Genomic DNA, 20,424 nt, shown 5'->3' on the forward strand with positions numbered 1-20,424 from the left:
ATAAATTGATAAGCCACAATGAATTTCTACAATATGCACATAAGTGATATTTTAGAAGTGCATGTTTAAAGTTCCTAAAAGTCTAAACCAAGTCAAAATGGTTCATAAGAATCAATGAAAGTGTACCATGATGTTCATGGTGAGGATAAGTGCTCCGTTATTGAGGCTTGATTCCAGCCAAATTGGTAGAATTTATTAATTACATTATAAATATGCATCGATTTAACAGCCATTTTACCTGCACACTAAAATCATTTGACAATAAAAAGCCTTGCAACAGCAGTGCATCATTTGAGCAGACAATTCAAACACTTCACACAAAATGTACCTCACCTACTCTAATAAAAACCCTTTGAACAGCCACCACTTCTTAACAAAATTATATCAAGATTCATTTATTAAACACTAAATACAATTCGACGGTTGGTGCGACTGCATGCAAGCACGATGTGGCTCAGGACAAAATGCACTTTGGCGCGGAGACATTTCACCAGTTTTATTGGAAAACTTTTCAAAATAAACAAAAATGGCACAGCAGTATACAAATCTCAAAATGCATATTGCCAGTAGAAATACTGCAGTTCTCTCTCTGTGTAAACTGCATGCTAGAAAAAACATGATCATCGGGTAGGTGCTGGTGGACACGATGCGCACAGACACACACATGCATCCTTTTTAAGACAACAACTAAGTGTGGCTTGAAAGTCGAGGTCCGTCGAATATGTACGAGCGTGTGTGTGTGTGTGTGTGTGTGTGTGCGTGTTTGAGTGCTGGTTATGGAGAGCAATGTGCCAGTCGTTGATGGAGGATGGCGTGGGACATTACACAAGCGTTGCATACAAAGAAGTTTCATTCAAAACTAACATATGAAGGAATATATTCAGGACAAGGCTAAATGATAAATATATAATATATTTTTGTTAGTGGCATCTTTAGACATGAAGAAAAAATATCCGTGAATCACTTTAGACCACAGCTGTGTATAGAACATTCTTGACTTCATTTGGAAGGTCAAAACAGACATTAATCAGTGATTAGCATTTAAACTTACATAGGCAAGAAATAATATCTTAGACAATGTAGGAAAGAAGAAAGTGTCGCCAAAAAGTTTATTGAGACACATTTGGAGCAGTGAAGAGAGCTTTTGGTTGTAGGGCCAAGCAGAGCCATGATTTATTTACTTTTTTCTCAGGCTTGTCTGATTTTGGATGGGGTGTAGTTCTTGTCCACAAACTCGTCCTGTAGAAACATGTGTAGGCAGCGTTCGTTCTGAGCTAGAGGGTGTCCGGCCACTCTGAAAAGAATCACACAAGAGCAAGAGAGATCGTTTTACTCCCATTGAGAGAAGGGCATAGTTGTAGGAAACTGAACTGGTCGAGAATGAAAATAATTAGGAATCATTTGAATGGCACTGATAAAAAGCTTGTTGTTTGTGCATCGTTTGCAAAACATAAATAAATAGTCAGGAAAATCTATTTAAGGGGAAATAATGAATTCGGTAGCTCAAAGCCATGTAATTCACTGGAACCCGATGCTCATGTACACTTTATGATTTATGTAGCTGATGCAGAATTTCAGCAAGAAAAAAAAGGCATACACTGGGTGATACCATTTTTTTTTTTTTTTTTTTTACAATGAACAGTATTTTACAAGCCAAACAGTTTTCTAGATACCCCTCATTAAATTGGTTAAAGTAATTTCCACTTCAACACTGGTTACAAAATAAAGGTGCATTACAAATTAGAATATCATTGAAAAGGCAAACTAAAAGTAACTAATTCCATTTTAAAAAGTAATTAAAAAGTCGAGTCAAGTGTTTATTTTCTTATTTTGATAATGGCTTATTGCAAATGTAATGCTTGTCTCAGGCTTGTCTGAGACATGTTTCAGAAAATTACATTTTCATTGTATTGCGACATCCGAAGCTTCCAACCTCAGCTAAGGAGAAAGAACTTGACTGGAAGAAATGAAATGCTTAAAATTTAACGCAACTTCTTTACCCGTTTTCACAACATTTCACTCTAGACGGAATCATGCAAGTGCCAATGTAAAGAAATGACATTTCTAAAAACAATTTTAAAAAAGGAATAATCTCCAAGATCTTCATTAAGAATTTAGTTAGACGCAAATTTTCACCCAAATAAATTTCATTTATTTGTCTGCTCAAATTACAAACAAAACTGTTTGTTTGTATCTGAAAGCCAATCAAAAGCAGAGAATTCGAATCAAAGTCAGCAATTATTACAGCTGGTTTGCTATAAATTCTTGTTTTTAATGCCATTTCCTTTTAAAGAGCCAATCTGACATCAAGTTTTCACGAAGGCCCGTTGAGATGACGCACAGCAGCATAACGAGAATGGACCAGTGCACCTGAGACCCTTAAACATGACATTCTTTAAAATGTTAAATCACTCGGAGCAGATCAACACGATAGCATTGCACACATGGACGCATCTTAACCCCTGATGGGGAAACATTTGCAGAGAGATGAAACAGCGCAGAATGATTTTCAGGTCAAGTACCAGAGAAATGACTGGGAAGGAATAAAAAAAAAAGAAAAAAGAAAAAAAAAGAAAAAAACGATTTTGCCTGAACGGATTCTGCTTAGCGAATATGGAAACATCGGCCCAGAGGACAAGAGCCATGAGGATGTTAAACGTAAAAGCCTTTTCAAACGGGAGATTCGAGCTCTTCTCTCTTACCTGAAGTATAAATTATGTTTAACTGGCGTAATCAAAAAGTGATCGTTCTCCTCTCTCCTCCCTCTTACTTGTTCCACGGCAACAATCATCTTTAGCATTTCAAAAGAATTACTCTTCACAATGCTCTCAATCATAGACTGAACAATGTTGGCCAGTAATACGTCTGAACAATAATATGATCAACAGCAGCGCTTCATTTACAGGAAGCAAAGACGGGGGGTTGGAGGGGTATAAATCCTAATTACCGAATCATCTTCCTCTACTTTAACATATTTGTGGTTTCTAATTTTCTCAACTGTCTTTACGCGCTTAATATTCCGACAGGAAACACTGGTGCATTTGCACATGAAACAAAGATAATGGCCAAGTCTGCTATCATGGCAAATGATTACAATCACACTGTAACTTTTATTGTTCGGCGTCTGAAAACGAGGACATGGTGGATCAAAAATAAGCAGAGGTGTACACACCATCCCGGGGAACCACGCGCTGTAATTTGAGCTGCAATTAACATAAATTACACATCAACAACAAAACAAATGTGGGAAAAAAAAAAAATGATGTGGGGGTGCACGCGCAAGTCCTCTTTTGGTTTTCTTGTCCTTCGCAAGATAATTATAAGAGAATTAAGAAGGATAGCGGGAAAAAGGCCAACCTGTCTCCAAGGGTTCAGTTTGTTAACAATATGAAGAGAAGTGAAAAAGTTGCATGTAGTTATCACACAAAATGTTTCATTGTTCTGCAAAGTTCAAGTACCACTTCAGCTCAGGAAGGAGCTGCAAATAACTGCAGCTGCACAGAACAACTTGTGAAGACGAAATCATTTCAACTTCAAAGCAAGATAAAAAAAAAAAAAAAAGAGAAAAAAAAAGGAAAGATGAAGACTTAAGAGATGCGGACAGACTTACTTGTTGAGAAATTGCTCCAGACCCTGCCTCCGCTCCTCGATGAAAGAGTCATCAAATATGCCATCGTCTCCTCTGAAAGGAAGCTGCCTGAAAAGAGCTTTTCCCGGCAGAGGTGGTACGACCACCTGAAAAAAAAAACAAAAAAAAACCAGCCAGAGTTAAAACAGTTACACAGTTAAGTGCTCTAAATTAATGAGTCCAAAACAGAGTGATCTGATTCAATAACAGGAACTTTTCTGAGTCCTCAATCTAAATTCGCTGATTGCGACCGAGTCTGGTTTTATTTATTTTTTTCCACACAGTCTGTAAGGCCAAATTCTGACTTTTCACTCCCCGGAAAAAAATTAAAAAATCACATTTGTGCCACTTTCAAAGGTGAAACCAAATCTGATATGTATCCAATTTTTTTTCAAAGCGTCTGCAGTTTGAACGGTCATGCTGCATCTCATCCAACTTTTACGTCACTGACGTGAGAGGTTGAATAAGAAGCCAGATGCTTAAATTCCGATATTAACAACAGTCAAAATACACGTTCATGAAATTATGAAAGACACTTGAGTCATTGTAGCGGATCAAGTCACAATCCCATCACTGCAATATGCAACGTCAACATTCTTCTTCCACAATGCGGGTCGCTTTGAGGTGGTGGCATTTAATTAGTAAAAAAAATAAAACAAAAATTTAATTGCAGCACAAAATTGAAATTTAGCATCAAGACCTAGTGTTTGAACCTAGCCTAAAACTTTTAATATCAAACCCACTCACAAGGGTTCAAAACCTCATTTTCTTTCTTACTCTACTCCATGGTAGGTATGATCAACATTACAGTCTGTTAGCTCTACGGCCTTAATGATGAACTTGTATGGAAAGTTTACCTTGCTTTCTCTCTCCAGCTCCGCTCTGAGCCACTCAAAGTCGCTGTACCGCCTCCGCACACAAGACTCCTTTAGCTTGAAGATGGGAAGGTTGGTCTGAGGACAAACACAAGCAGAACGGTCACATTTTAAAACACTTATTCCGTTACCCTTTTCCTTAGAATAGTTCTGAATGTTAGTGGAAGGCTTCCTGATGCAGGAATTCAACTTTAAAAGAGGGACGTTTTTTGCCAACTTAACCTCAAAATCAAATATGGCTACCCTAAGACTACACATGTAGAAGGCTGCAATAGTAACATTTGTTAGGATCCTCATTAAAGGAGCAGTTGATGTGTTGCTACGTTATAAAAAGTTCCTTAGTGGCTTGTTTAATTAATTGCAAAAATCAAGGTAATTTAGCGCAACTTCTTACTTTCCATTTTGCAACTGGAATATCTTTAATTTGTAATAATTCACAGACTCAATTTTTAAAATATAGAAAGGTAAATGGGATGCAGCTTAATCCATAGTTATGAACACCCAGTGACAGCAAGACACCACTTATTGATTAAACTATAATTAGCCTAAATTAATTTAGGGTAAAAGCCACTAGCAAGGTAGGCCTGGGTGGAGAACACTAGATGAGACAAAAAGACAACAAAAATGTTGGGTTGAACTTTGTGGGGGCAATGGCATGATTGGGAGAAAAATGTGGCTGAGTAAGGACAAAAAGAAGTAGGAAAAAAAGAACAAATTCAACTAAATTTAAACTGGCCTCAAGGGAACAGAAAACAAAAGTTCAACTTACATTTCCAGCAATCTTTTGCTCACCAAGGTCTTTTTTTCCACTCAGATAGCATACGGGGTTTGTGTGTGTGTGTGTGTGTGTGTGTGTGTGCGTTCATGTATGTGAATCCACACGTGTGCGCGTAATTCAAAGTTGCTGTTGACAAGCACTTGAGAGTGAATTTCGAATTAAAAGAGGGAGATGTTTCGACATTGACAGGAACAGTGAAGCAAACAGCAAATTACAGCACAATGCCAAAGCTCTTCACTAGTCCTGGAGGTACATGGCCATTCTGTGACAATGTACAAACAAGAAGGGAGTGAATGAGCATTTCATGGGCAGGCCACATTTACAGAAGGTCAGAATTCAGGGGAAAGGGGAGAATCACAAAAGCGAAGCAACTGAGCAAGTAGGTGCAGAATGAATGCAGCGCGAGAAGCAGCCTGATCGATGGGCAGGCGGCTGTGACTGTGTGCAGAAAGCGAGATGGAGAGTTAACGGCTGAACAAAAGGGAAGAGAGGGTACATGTGGTCATAAAGGAAGAGCAAGGGAGCTGGAGAGGCTGGGAGCTGCATCTGCTCAGTGCAAGACTAATTGAGGAGGAGGCAGAGCAGAAGTGGCCGTTTCGCACTCATGGTTTCTCCTTTTAGCACTTTAGCTCCTTATTTCTCTTGATCTGCAAAATAAGTCATCCTTACGTCACGTAAAACTCCTCTTGTGGAGTTTTAATAAAGAAAATTAAACCTAATTAAATGGCACATTAATGCTAAATCTTATCGAACATTTTGTGAAATTTTTATTTTTAATCTTTAATTCATCCTTGGAGTGGTAAAAAGCAGCCCCTCGTTCTATGCTTTGCTTTGCATAGTTGGTCAGGAGTGAGGACCCTCGGTTCTCATTTCCTGGAGGCAAGAACTCTGTTGAAGTTCAAATTTAGTCGCTCACATTTGGCCATGACGTACATCGTGCACCAGATTGATCCTGCGAAGATAAGTGCCGTTCATGTCGATTCAATATTTGGAAGTGTGGCCAACAAATGGCTTCATTCCCTGCCATTGCTCAACCACAGCCATTGCAGACTACAATTCTAAAGCAGCGCTGAAAATTGACATCCTCGCTCACAACTCCTCCTGTTTGCTGATTGGCCCTGATGAATTTCAACCAGAGAAAGCAAGTTTAAAAAAAGTTTTAATTGGTAATTTTTTTTATTTTATTTCTCATTTATACCTAATTTCTGGTTGGTGTATAACAAAAAAAAAAACCTCTATGCTTACAGTATGGTATAATGTGAAAACGTTCCATGGCTCACTTTTGCAATCCACTGTATGTTCCATCAGTACCATGTCTGAGTTTCAGGACAGTTCTTATTTATTTACACACACAAAACAACTTCACTTTCAGGTAATGCTAGCCATATTTGATACTTTCTTTGGATTACTCATTAAAATAAAATCATCAAGTTCTTGAGTTTCAACTGTAAATGACCTAGAATTGTCAGTGTCTCCAGAGGGTTTCCAAGAGTACAGTAAAGCAAAAAGGTTAAAGTGACAGTCGCATAAAGCAGACCATTTCTACATGCTGATTAAAAGCTCTGCCACTCCCACTTTCCCACAGAGTTTTTCTGAAACTCCCCACGCCTCATAAAGCCTTGCCCCTTACTTCAAGTTCTCTCCAGGTAAAGCCATCAATGAGGCCCTCACTCCTCCTCCTCCTCCTCCTCCTCCTTCTCAGGTCACAGGAGAAGTGGATTATCATAGCTTTATCGCCCCAGTGCTCTAGCATTAACTCTGCACTGCTCTCACCGTGGTCCGTCCCCGCTGCGTCGTGTTACTTCGCAGCGTGGAGCGCCACGAAGTTAATCCCCTCCACAACAGATCACAGTTACAGGTAATCTGCCACCGCCGTGACTCTAATCCCATCATGTGCACACAGGAAAACACTTGACCAAACACAAGCGCACACTGACATTTGTAAAGTATGCATGAGATGATGTGCATGATTTGACCAGTGGCTTTGTCGACAATGTAAATGCAAAGGTTTGCAGCCTATTTGTGAGGAAGCTGAAACCAACCCATGCCAAGACAATGGTGGCAGCTGCGAAAGTGGAAGTTACGGAAGTCACCTGGACTTTCGGTTCTCTCACCCCCTCAAACCCAGTGATTAAGAGATTGGCCTTTCGGGACAAGGGGAGGGATGAAAACGACAGAGCTGAAATCTGAGAGGTCTCACTCCGTTTTTCTCTTGCTCGCACAAAACGCTCAGAAAGAGGCGGTGCGTGAGAGTGCCGAGAGTCAAAGATCAGGTTTCCCTGGCCTCTGTTCTCTTCACGGCTGGTTAGAGGTTAGAGCGCGGCTGTCTCAACTTACTGGCCTCCGTACCGATCGGAACACGGAACCAGCCCACCGCCGTTCAGGTTTTAGCATTTCAGCGACCGTGTAGGACATCAAACTCTGCCTCTTCTAGTTGCAAGGGAAAGAGGGAAAAAAAAAAGGAAAGGAAACGACGAAAACCAGCCATTTCCAAAGAGAGAAACACGAGAGGTCATATTTAAAAGCAAAATATATAAGAGGAGTGTGTTCTAAAAAAAGAAGCAGAAAGCTAGCTGTATCTCTGTCAAAGTAGATCTCCTAGCTTCACTTTCAATTATGGGCGTACAAGGTGCAATCTGTGCTCCATAGGAAGAGCATGTGAATCATAATGTGTGGGACACAATGCCTTGGGCTCATTGAAACCGGCCTGAAAAGAGGCAGAACCCTTAAAAAACAGCACGGCGCTGAAAGAAAGGGGGAGAGTGGACAAAGATCACTCATCTCCAGAGAGAACAGTTCAAGGCCACCATGCATTAGCTTTTAGCAGGATGGATTAAGTCAAGTTTGAAAGTGCGCATCCTAAACCTCCCCCATGCACCCCCCTCTTCACCCATCCCATAAAGTCCCCCTTTCAGAATAATGGCATTAAAAATGGCAACATAATACCATCTCATTGCATCATATTCCAAAATGGGAAAAAAAAAAAGGCTGTGAACAAAAGCGTTAGGGCAACGGGTCTTTTGCTCTCGTCGCTACGTGTACTCTCTCACTCGTTCCCTCGCTTGCCGGCCCCTGTGGCCTGACAGCCTACCCTCTCTCCGACTCGCCTATCTGGCAAAAAGCTGCTTTGTTGCCATAGTATCAACTCCCACTTTTGATACTGTCATTTCAAGTAGGATATGGTAGCCTTGATACAATATGTCCCCTATTTCCATTAAAATAGTTGTCGAAGAGGATGCTGTAGACTTTGGATTACACTTGACTGTGCCTGACAAGCCCCCCCCCCACCTCCTCCGCACACACACACACACACACTCCCTGTCTCTCCCCATTTTATTAATGACCAAAGGCCCCCACCCCAGAACTCAAATGAAAAAGAGGAAAAAAAAGGAGAGAGGAGAAGCTATGGGAGAAGAGGAGGGGTAGAAGACCGAGTGAGAGACAGAGCTATAAGAGCCCTTTTATGTACTCTTATCCATAAACAAAGTGAGATCCCAAAGTCCGCTTCCCTGAATGGATGAGATGGGAACCAACTAAAAAAAAAAAAAAAGAAAAAAAAAAAAAGAAATTTTGGTAATACCCATCACCCCTTCCTCCGCTTCGTACACCCACATCCCAGCTCCAACCTGCCGTTTGCTGTGGGTCCAAACAAAAATACACTCTGTGGCTTGGGAAGCTCCTCCAGAGATCCAGCAACCAAAAGACACCATTAACACTGAAGAACATGGCAGAATTCATAGAATAACTCTTTCCATTACAGGCATCAAGAATGAGGGGCAAAAATACAGATATTATTGCTCATGAACCGTTATGAAAAGTTCACTTAAAATTATGAGATGTAAAGTGGATGAAATTGGAGTAGTAGTTTAGGTTCACTGCTATGCCGTGACAAGACAATAAATATTTAGTAATTTAATAAATGATAATAATGAATAAATGTCAATTTTACATAACAATTGTCCCAGTTTATAAATGAAACATTTTAAAAAATCCAGGTGTACTCGTACCATGTTTTTTTTTTTTTGCCTGACTAACTGCTCTCAATTTTTCATGAGACTGAAAATGTATGGTTTAAAAAGTTTAGAAAAGTTCAGGGAAAGAGGTCATTTTCTAGTAATAACTTTGCTTTCCTATCTGAAAAAAATAAAAAATAAAATCTGGTTTGTTGATTTAAATCACCAGTTCGAAATCAGTAAACAAGTGGCTGAACAACATTCCTCAATGTTACTGCAAATATGCATCTAATCACATGATAATCCAAGCCAAACACAAACACTGAGATAAGCCAAAAGGACAAACTGACAATATTTTACAAAGATGCAAAACAAACCTGACAGCTTAATGATAGTTATTGTCAGACATGGGTCAGTTACCACCATCAAAGTTTTAAAATGCTTCAAACCCAATAAAATGTTGACTATTATTGTTTCCACAGTTTAAATTAAAAAAAATAATAAAAAAATTAAAAGAAGATGCCAGAGAAAGTACTAGGCTGAGTTTTCTCAAGCTGCTCCTTCTCAACACCTGTTGCTGAGAACTGCGAGTCAGCTTGCTGAAACAGGACCACTACAAGTTTTCTCCTCTTGCAAAGAAATTAATCTGTTTGGAAATATTTCTAGTAACAAAAAAACACAGTCATGAGGTGTGCGTTTTTCTGTGGTAGCGCCATTGTCCAAGTAAAGCCGTTAAGCTACAAGCAGCTGTTTGCTAAGCAGCCCACTGCAGGCTAGCTACCTGAGAAAATATGAGCTAATTTAAGCTTATTATACTTGTGTTATGCTACAAAGAGCACAACAGGTCGTCTATTCTACGCAATAACCAGAAGGAAACTAATGTTTATTTTTTGCCAAAACATTTGTTTATACTATATCTTTTACTTTTACATTACTGAGTAGTTCCTACAACACTACAGTCCTTCTATTCAACTGCATCATACCGTGAGAAAGTCGTACATGCCCAATTATTTTTGATGTTTACATTATTACTCCAAACAACAGTAACCATGCAATTAAATAGGCAAATGACTGCACACAGCTGGGAGAGGAACGGGATAGGAGCGGACGAGATGAAGGCTGGTGGCTTTCTGCCCTCCCATGGGTAGGGGGTGAGGATGGGGAGTAAATGCTCCAGCTTCCCCAAACCCCCAGACCATGGCCCGTTTCATTCTTCTCTTTTCTCAATGAGGGGATTAAGCAAGACTCTCTCAGTGCGGCCACAAGGACTCTCTCAATTTCGGGGTGACTATCAGGACAGTGGTGAGAACGGGAAAAACGGTTAATAGAAGAAACTGTGCATCCTAGTAGAGGATGATGCTGCTGTGGTAGTCTAAAAGAAATCAGACGAAAAATGGAAGAAAGTAACGAAGCAAGAAAGTACAAAAGAAATACTATGCATTCCTGGCTAGGGCATTGTGGCTAACGCTCTTAAAATGCTGGAGATGGAGTGAAAGTGTCTCCAAAGAAAGCTAAAGAAAGGAGAAGGAGAGAAGCAAAGCGAAGTTGACACCACGTTTATTGAAAAGTGAGAGATGCGCCGCTTCTTCTGTGGTTTTATGCAAAGCAGGGTCACACAGGGCTATGAGGTGCACAATAATGCTGATTACACGCATATGCTAATTATAACACGCTAATCAAGTACAGTAGCCTTATATTCAAGGCTAATGCCTGGAGACAGCTTCCATCCCCTTAAATTCATTTCTTTAAGAAACAGTGGAAGCTATAAAACAGTTGAAGGCTGGTAGCCAATCTAAATGCTTCAGGTCACTAACTACAGGGGTGTCAGTCAACTGAAATGACAAGCTGGGAGATAAAAGATGAGGCAATCAGATGAGTCTTGTGACTGCCAAAGAGTTTTACGCTAGCAGTAAAAAAAAAAAAAAAAAGATGAAATGTGAAACCGTCAAGATTAAACGCAAATCAGCTACAAGAAATGTCGATCATTTGCAGAAAATGGTTTAATAGCCGAAACAGTCGTATTTTGTCTCTCAGACATAAATATTAGTCTTAGTAAAGTTTAACAAGGCCTGTAGCCTACACTAAATTAAGACAGGCTGTTTAATTTTAACATTGGGAAAAGCAGTTGAGAAAAAAAAGAAGAAGCTTTTTTCAGAGTCGTTTTTGCTGAAGATTGTAACAACATTTTTGACATCACTTAGAACAGGGCTAGGACTTTTAGGATATGCTGTTGCCATCGCAATGTAGGATGATGCCCCCATTTTCCTCATTGCTCATTTCTGTTAATCATCAAACCATTAAAGTAGATGGTGATGGCAGGAAAGATCTCCTGTAGAAGTCTGTATTACTGCTACAGTAACAGCACCCCGACAGTCAGAGTGTCTGACAAAAGACACACTGCTGCAGTCAGACAGTCCCATGAAGAAGATGGTCGGGGTTGGCCATAATTGTCTTGATTTTATGTAAAATTCACCATCATCTCCATAGGTCAAAAGCCACCCGACTTCATCTAGCGTGGACTGCTTTGGTCTGGGTCACCAGGAGGTCACCACATTTGCAGTCAGTTTCACAGGGAAATTTTTAAAAGGCGAATTTCCCTTAGAACTGCCTTAAGTATTTCTAGCATAGTTTCAAAAATGTGTCAGAAACATTGCTGAGAGAATTAGGTTCATTTGACATAACAGTGATGGGCTAAAACTGAAAATTGGACCTATTTTCCACTTCATAGGAGACAGACGAGGCAATGAAAGCTTTATTTCCTGCTGTGGCCCATCTTCTTCACAGTTCGACATGTGCATTTAGACATGGTAAGCTGCATGGTTATCAACGTCCTAACTTTACCATGTAGTATTTTCCTTACCTCAAAGGGCTACCATAAAATTTCTGAATATCGCATTTGTAGTACAAATGAAGACAAATGGATGGAAAGAACTTCCCCGCAAGTTTGACAACGGAGTTGCAGGAAGGAAATGCATCGTGGGAGGTATGGAAAAAAGTGGAGAATCTGTCAGCAAGCTGCATCCTGTTTGTAAGCGCAGGAGGAACCGACTTCACCAATCAAAGAAACCAACTTCAACAGTGATTAGCACTGCAAAGTTTATGCCATGCTGGACGGATGCGTTTGTTACCCAATCTGTCCAAGACTTTGTGTAATACTTAATTATTTAGAAGTAGGCAGTGAAATGATGCGCTGAGTCTTTTTCATGAAATATTTTTTGTTAAGGGTATTCAAACTGAACATAAGTCACTTAGTGCGACTATAATTGTTATCTATTTATTGCAGTCATCATGGGGTGTGCCTCGAGTTCCACTCAAGCAGGAGTCAAGTTTATGATGAGATTTTGTGGCGGTTTTTTTTAGATCAAGACATTATTTTACTGCTACTAATTACAGACATAAACCTTGTGTTAAGAATAACAGCGTTGAACTCTTGAGAAACTTAACAAAAACAAACATTTCACTTCACTTTCTGAGTAGATAGAATGTTTCTATAAATGAAACTGAAATATTAACTGTTTTAATGAATAGAACGTGTAAAATCAGTTTCTAGAAGCTCCAGATCTAAGATTCTGTTTTTCTTTGACTAGTTTAATTTTTAGATCGTTGCATTATGAGCTTCCCTCTACAGACGAGCAAATTCAGGTTTCATTTCAGTTTTCATATTGTCCAATCTTGCTTATATTTTAAAATATTTTTTAAAACTTCGGATGTACGCTAACCCTAGCTAACAGTGCCTAGCATTGCGTAATTAAGGTAATGTCTGATAAACCCAGCAGCCACACAAATACTGCTAACAACCAAACACTTTTTATTCAAAAATAATACCCAAGTATGCAAATACTTGTGAACTATGTGTTCACAAGTAAAGAAAAATCCACGATTTTTCATCGATGACAACACTGATGTCAATTATTTATAACTTTGACTAAAAGGAAAAGCCAGGTCAGCTAGCTTGGGCAGCTAGCTAACAAGCTAAAGTCACTAGCACTTGTTAATGCAGCCTCACCTTCAGCCTGACTTCGTACGTCGTATATCTGCCTCTCCCAACCCCGACAGTCTCAGGATTGCTCACATCAATCTCTAGAAAATTACTCGGGGGTCCATACGCGTCATTTAGGTTTTGGGGCTTAGTATACAGCCTTCTCGTATCAGCTATAGCATCAGCCATTTCTCCCTGTCCTCCCAATCAGCTAGGGATACTGTCAAGGCAGCCGCAACACGGATATGTACTTAATGTTTTGGTACTTCAAAATAAAATACTTGGACCATAGCACTTCCTTCTACTTACACAATTTATGGGGTAAAAAACTTGGAAATGTTTTATTATATATATTATCACTAAATGTTTAGGTTTCTGACATGATTTATGTACAATTACTTTTTTAGTATATGAAATAACTGCTATGTGCTTTTATGTTGAATGTGCGTTACGTAAATTCTGCTACACTCTAACAGATTGTACTTCCGATCAGCTGAGGTTCAGCTGACGGAGCTCAACCACTTGTTTGAAGCTCTGCTTGTTTACGACTCGCCAGCGGGAATGTTGGTTTAATTAATCATCGTCATCATTAGTAGACAGAAGACAAAAATGTCCAGTTTGATTATTTTATAACCAACTGGAATATTAAAGTTTGTGTTTAAATTATATTTATGTATTTGTGTTTATGCTACTGCATTTTGAGTTAACTACAGTCAATGTTTTGGTTCTTCTCACTTCATCGATAGATCGATGCATTACTCACTCAGTAAGTAGTTTTCTTATGAAATACCTTTTTTACTCTTCCTTAAGTAATTTCTTGGATGGAAACTTTTCACTTGAGTTAAAATTACTTAAGTGAACTTAAGTTCACTTAAATTGCTTAAGTAAACTTAAGTAATTTTAAGTTCACTTAAAATTGAATTTTAAGTCATTTTAAAATTTTAAAAGTTGTGTATGCAAGTTGTGCAAAAACGTGCATACAGTTTTTGCACAACTGTATGCAAAACTTGCATACAGCTTTTGAACATGTATTGAAAATTTAATTAAACAACTTCTAGATAAAAAACATTCATCTTTTCTGGAAATATTATCTTAAACACAATCAACTAAAAGCTCAAACTTCAGAATTTTCACAAGGAACAGGGAAAGCATATTTTGTCACTTGGCTTTCTGAAATCCTGAAATTCTACTGAAATGTACAATTTAATAGAGGAACTTGAACTTGCTGGAAAAACAATAAAGCTCTAGTTTGTCATTTCATCTTCTTCTTTTCGAACCACCTAAAAGAAGAACAGGTTCCTCGTACAATAGTTGTAAAAGGAACCTGGATGTGGGCCACTATTCTTAGTGTTTGAAACCACCATTGAAGTGATAAAATTTCAGGAGTTGCGGTGTAACTTGAAATTTGAAAAATGTAAATGTAAATTTATGATGTTACGTTCTTTTTTTATTTTTTAGACTACAACAAAATTTTGTGTCCATAATTTAGAAATAGCATAGTTGAGGGTCTCCCAAAGTTATGACCCAAGGAGGCACAATCGAGACAAAAACAAGAAAGCATGTGACTCTAAAATTTTACAACACATCAATCCTCTTCTCCTTTTAAAGTCATAAACATAAAATTATTTATTAGTTGGACAACATAAATGAAATAAATTATTTTATATTTTTCACATATAATATAAATCTGATAATAATAGTAATTTACTCAATAGTCATTTGCTAAATTCATTTTTATTAACCCGTTGTATTTATTAATTAATTTGTATTTATTAATTATTTTGGCAATGTGACAAGATACAGTGTTATGTGTCTCAATAAAGTTGCAGCGCTTTGAAGCATCATGGCGTCCTACATGGTTCCAGCCGCCGTTAAGTTCTCTGCAGTGTTTTTGTTGACAAAACGAGCTCAATCTGTAAATAAAATCTGCCGTCTTCCACGGAGTGCCACCGCAGAAGGTAAGAGTTCGGTTCGTAGTTTCTAAAATGTTTAATGGGCTTGTTTTTGCTGTCTGTACAAACTTATAAACATTGTAAAGTTATTAATGCAGTCACTATACCATCGCTGTACTTTGAAGGTCCCAGGTGTTGGGGGTTTTTCAGTCTCTCCGTGTCGTCCCGCTCCTCCTCCTCGGACACTTCAGCTATAGATCTTCGTGGCTCCGGTGACATTGTGGATCACTTTGAGCGGCTTGTGCAAAGTGGCTCCCTAAAGAAGGACGCTCAGCAGAAATATGTTCTCCAGCGGCTGGCTCTACTGCAGCAAACTTTAAAGACTTTCACTAACAGGATGTACCTGAACCCTCTATCAACACAACACTACAAAGATCACAGCAGGCAACCTCAAAATGATGATGCCACAACAACCAAAACGGTAATTTAACTGCTGAGCATAACGATTTCATAATATGAGTTAAATTATCTCCTGCATTAACACAGTACATATAGGGACAATAATACTAGCATTATTGTCTGTGCAGTATTTATTGCAGAACTATGGTGCTACTCCTTTTAATTTAGTAAGACACTTCTTATAAAATCACATTTAAATAGTATTTCATATAATGAGACACGTAACAAGCAGCTTATTGGGTTATAAGCTACTTATAACAATCATCAAATTAAACAATCATCAAATTAAACAATCATCGAATTAACAATCATCAAATTAAATAAATTTCAAATATTCCTCTTCTCTACAACTTCTCTCCTCATCCAGATACTAGCAATCAAATTGTATAACAGCAATATGCCTAAAAGGTCAATGTAACTATAGAGAAACAGCATGCTTACTCACCAGTCTCCTTCAGTTTCCATGGTAACCAAATGTTATACTGGCTGATTGGTGGAGGTAGTCCATAGTACTATTACAGGACATCATCTTGAAGCAGATGCTCTGCGTTTCTGTTTGGATAGAAGATCAGATGTGTTGCTTTTGAGATGGTCATAAGCAAAAACACTGCAGATGTACACACTGGGTCTTTGAAGACTTTTTAATCAATGCTATTGTCCAGGAGTCAAACATGGCAAGTCTTAAATTTTGGTAGACCCTGAACAGGTCCTGCCTGTCACAGGACGGACAAATGAACCTAAGATGCACATCCTCCCATAGTTCAATGCTATTTGGAATGCCAGTCGCCTTTGTAATTGGTTGGTTTACAAAGAAATGGAGATTTAGAAACTGGGTGTCCTCAAAGGAATTATGTACATATAAAAGATTAGCATTTACAAGGAACAGAATACAAACATGTATCTCTATTTCATTTTTGTTAATATTATTTGAAGTTTATCCATTATTTGATACAAAATTTCAAAAGTACAGCGATAATATACTGCTCTAGAACGTGTACATCATGTTAAAGTCAGCATCCCACATCTTGATTTGACAGCCTTTCCTCTGCCTTATGTCTTATCCACAGCCCTCTTCAAGTGATGCCTCCAGTTTAACTGTGGATGTTCTGGATGTTTGCTTGAAGTCAATGTGACAAATAAAATCTCCATCTTGAGCCTCCTAGCAAAAACATTAAGGTTTGGGTCAGAGTTGACAAGTATTTGTAACTCTAAAGTTACCCTAGATCTTGAAGTTTCTACTACATTGGCTCCCTGCCACAATTCTGAGCTTTGTTGAATTTAGCATAGGCCAGATAAACAAATGTTGAGGGTTTTAAAAGCAGGACAGATTTCCTTTGAGAACTTCAGTTTAGACAACTGATGTTTTAAAAGTTGGAAGAACTACAGTTGACTGCACTGTATTCCAGTTGCATCACTGACGGTAGCCATGGGGGTCAGGTCAAAGGAAGGGTAGGGGTCTGGGAAGTTTATTGTGCGTGTGAGTTATGAGCGGCATAATGCAGGGGGTTGTTGTTTTTAGGTCAGAGGAGCTGACTGTCTCCTATTTGGTGCTGGGAGTCTCCTTTTTTTTTGCATGTTTTTGTTGGTGGGCTGGCACAGACACACAGGGTTAGGCAGAGATTTTGGAAGGCAGCAGGGCAGGCCTCCTGCTGGGCCTGTCCCGGCACCCCTCTCGCTCTCTCACCGTCCCCATGCAGTAATGATGGGATCCCTATTGTTTGGGCCATTCTTGTCTTTTTTGCTTTTGATTTGGGCTTCTGACAAATGCTTTGGTGTTAGGCTATCAACACCAGTGCAGACTGCCCCACCCGTCACCCCTCTCCTTTTGCACCTTATTTCTTGCTCTGTCTGTCACACACACACACACATTCTCACTGACTGCGTACTTACGCAATTATTCCAGTTTAAATCAGGTCATACCACAGTCCTTCGGTGTCCGTTCTCTGTGAGAGTGCCGCCATTGTCCCCACTAACTGACCGAGTCTGTGAGGAGAGTACACTTGACTTAATATTGACCCAATGTGGCGTGGTTTTGCGGATGGTTGACTGACAATGGACTATTGTTTAGTCCGAGCCGCCCTCTTTAAGTCGAACGTACAGTGTAGAGTCTCCTGCATTAAAGTTAAGCCTAACTTGGACTCCTACAATCTCCTCTCTGATGACTCTGTTGTGAAATGCAGCATCTTTGGCTTTAAAAAAATAGAGTAATTTAAAAGACAAGAAGGTCCATGTCCTGCATGTGAACTTTTCACTCATGTGGCAGTCAGTATCGTCCACCAGGAGGCTAGACTGGCCCGTGGAGCTTAGCTAGACAAAGTCGCTGAGGGAGAGCCTTGTCCTTCTCCACTCTGCCGTGGCAGAATGGCTACCAGCCACCACTGACAATTACCCCGCCATGCCGGAGGGCAGTTTGGGAAGTCAAGGAGAAGTCGCACGCTGTTACGCCATAGCAGAAGGGAACAGCATTTTGGTCTTTCAGTTTTTCATGACTAGTTTAGGAGAAGCTTTTTTTTTGTGGGGGTGCGGGGGGGGGGTGGCAATCAAAAAAGGAGGGAAGAAGCAACAAGTTTAGGCTATTAATTTAGGTTTCCATCTGCAGTTGCTGCCATTTATCAGAGTCAAGTGCTCATTGTGTTGCGGGGACCAAGTGCATCTGGACTCCAAGTACCATCTTCATGAAATGGTTTCTAAATTAAATATTAAGAGGATAGTTCTTTCCATTTAGAAAGAGGCATTTAATCCCAAAGCAGTTCGTTATTGTCCAGTCACAAAGATGGAGATAGCCCAACGGCAGCATTCCTAAAGCTTATAATTTAGCCATCCACATATGAGCTATAAGTAAATTTTGTTTATGAACAAACTGATGGCAGATACATTTACACGCTTCGTTCTCCTTTGTGATAGTTGGCTTTCTCTTGTACTCTCAGTTCGGTCACACAGAAGATGGGGTTTTTTTTAAGCAAAGACCTTTTTGATAATAAGAGGCAGGCAGCACAATGACTTCCAGCAGCACCTCAATGCTACAGTACCGTATCACAATTAGCAGCGCTAAACGGGCCGTGCACACAAGTCCACTCCATCTCCTACGGAGCCTCATCCAGACCTCTCCGTTTTGTCTGACAAATCCCCCCATTGTTCCTCTGATGATGCTTTTCTTTCGTGGGAACCCTGGCTTGTCTTGTTGATTAGATCCCCTTTGTCTTCGTCTCCTGCAGCGGGCCAGTCTGGATCATATGAAACCTCACACTGTAGTGCTGGCTTTATGCCTTGGCGTACCTTGTTTATTAAACGATGCTTTAGTTATATTCTGAAACAGGGAGTTTGTTACTGTTTCGCGCCGTATGAGACGGTATGTTAGGCAAAAATCGAAACATCTCAGTACTTTTAGTCACAAGAGAAAAATGAAGCTGCTTCTAATTGGTAAAACAAATTAATTATAATAGATATTCTAATACTATTCTTTAAATGTAATTCAATTATGTAAATACTTTGTCCATAAACTTAAGTAGAAATTTAGAAAAATATATCAAAATGTAATAGTGATTTTCAAGTTCCTGCAGAAAATATTTAACATAGGTAAGGAAAAGGTTAAGTTGCCTTCTTGTCAGCCAGCTGACCGATAGTGTGCAGTAACAGGTGGGGAAGCAGGAGAACAGAACTATATCACTCTGATGTTTGCTCTGGCATCTTGTTCTGACTTGAGCTGCTCTAGATCTTAAAATACAGTCAGTCTTACTCAGTCCAGACGCCAAAAAACATCCCGCACTTCTGGATGCGGGATGTTGGTTTCTGAATTAGAAACCAACTTCGTCATTGGGTTTGTTGCAGGATGGGTAGGTCATGTGGATGATGAAAACGAAATTAAGTTCAATGTTTGACACTCAGATGATGAGAAAGTTGTAGAAAACTGTTGGCAAAAAGTAAAAAGAAAAAATTTGATAAAATTATTATTCCAATTTATACATAAAAATATGCATCCAAAATCTTTATCTGATTTTTATTTAACTCAAGAACTGCATCAAAGTACATGTTGTTGTTATTTACAGAGCGAATAAAAGCTTGGAGCTTTTCATTTAGATGCATCTAATAACCAGAGAAAGAAATCTGACTATTCAGTTCCACCAATCCAAATTAAGGGAGAAAATTGACCTATTGATCAGTGCATCTGAAATTAAATTTGATAAGTAGTTAATACTTTATTCAAACAGGATATTATTAGGGTGATGGCTGAATGTTTTGAAAACTATCAGAGACCAAAAACTTAGAATAAGTGCATCTCATTGGAAATGTTTTTAAATCTGTCAATGGTGCTGTGATGGCCAGGACCTTCTTATAAAGGAGTGTTCACTGGTTACAAATTATTGTAAAAGCTGATAATAAATATTTTATCCCCCCAAATAGGAACCTCCTCCACAACAACTACCACCACCTAAAGGTCTCTATATATACGGAAATGTTGGTAAGAATCTGCATCTGTATTATGGCTTAATCAGTAAAACAAACCATCTTTGTTGTTTTCTTCTTTTTTCAACTGACAAGTTTGTTGCTATTACCAAGTCATTATAATCTACTTTCTCCAATTTTTCAGGCTCAGGGAAGACCATGCTCATGGATTTATTTTACTCCCATGTGGAAAACAGTTGCAAAAAGAGAGTCCACTTCAACAGCTTCATGTTGGATATCCATAAGAGTAAGCAGCGACTTCCCTTTCCTCATTGCATTTTGACTTTCTGATTTAATCTTTTTTTCTTCTTAAGCTCATAGTGCATTGGCGAGCCTATATTTATCCATCTGTTTGTCCCCGTGCTAATTGTCTGCCATTATGCATCCAGGTGAAATTACAGCTTTATTCAGCGCCGT

General features: G+C 39.1%; 2 protein-coding genes across 2 annotated transcripts in view; one reads left to right on the forward strand and one right to left on the reverse strand.

Annotated features, from left to right (window-relative positions):
• Nucleotides 1-481: 481 nt before the first annotated feature.
• Nucleotides 482-13,448, reverse strand: snx3 (sorting nexin 3). The gene is made up of 4 exons (XM_008397659.3): nt 13,241-13,448; nt 4,486-4,581; nt 3,611-3,735; nt 482-1,294 (listed from the first exon to the last, which is right to left on the reverse strand). Exons 1-4 carry the CDS (start codon nt 13,400-13,402, stop codon nt 1,189-1,191), a joined length of 489 nt encoding a protein of 162 aa, XP_008395881.1. The 5' UTR covers nt 13,403-13,448; the 3' UTR covers nt 482-1,188.
• Nucleotides 13,449-13,759: 311 nt separating this feature from the next.
• The window catches only part of afg1lb (AFG1 like ATPase b), a 33,552-nt gene continuing 26,887 nt past the window's right edge, over nt 13,760-20,424 (forward strand). Inside the window, exons 1-5 of the mRNA XM_017302203.2 lie at nt 13,760-13,979; nt 15,037-15,171; nt 15,291-15,586; nt 19,966-20,023; nt 20,153-20,254. Coding sequence (XP_017157692.1) covers nt 15,057-15,171; nt 15,291-15,586; nt 19,966-20,023; nt 20,153-20,254 — 571 coding nt within the window. The 5' untranslated portion in view covers nt 13,760-13,979; nt 15,037-15,056. The remainder of the gene's footprint in view (nt 13,980-15,036; nt 15,172-15,290; nt 15,587-19,965; nt 20,024-20,152; nt 20,255-20,424) is intronic.

Source organism: Poecilia reticulata, chromosome 21, assembly GCF_904066995.2.
Source record: "Poecilia reticulata chromosome 21, P_reticulata-male-v2, whole genome shotgun sequence".
Classification (NCBI taxonomy): Eukaryota; Metazoa; Chordata; class Actinopteri; order Cyprinodontiformes; family Poeciliidae; genus Poecilia; species Poecilia reticulata.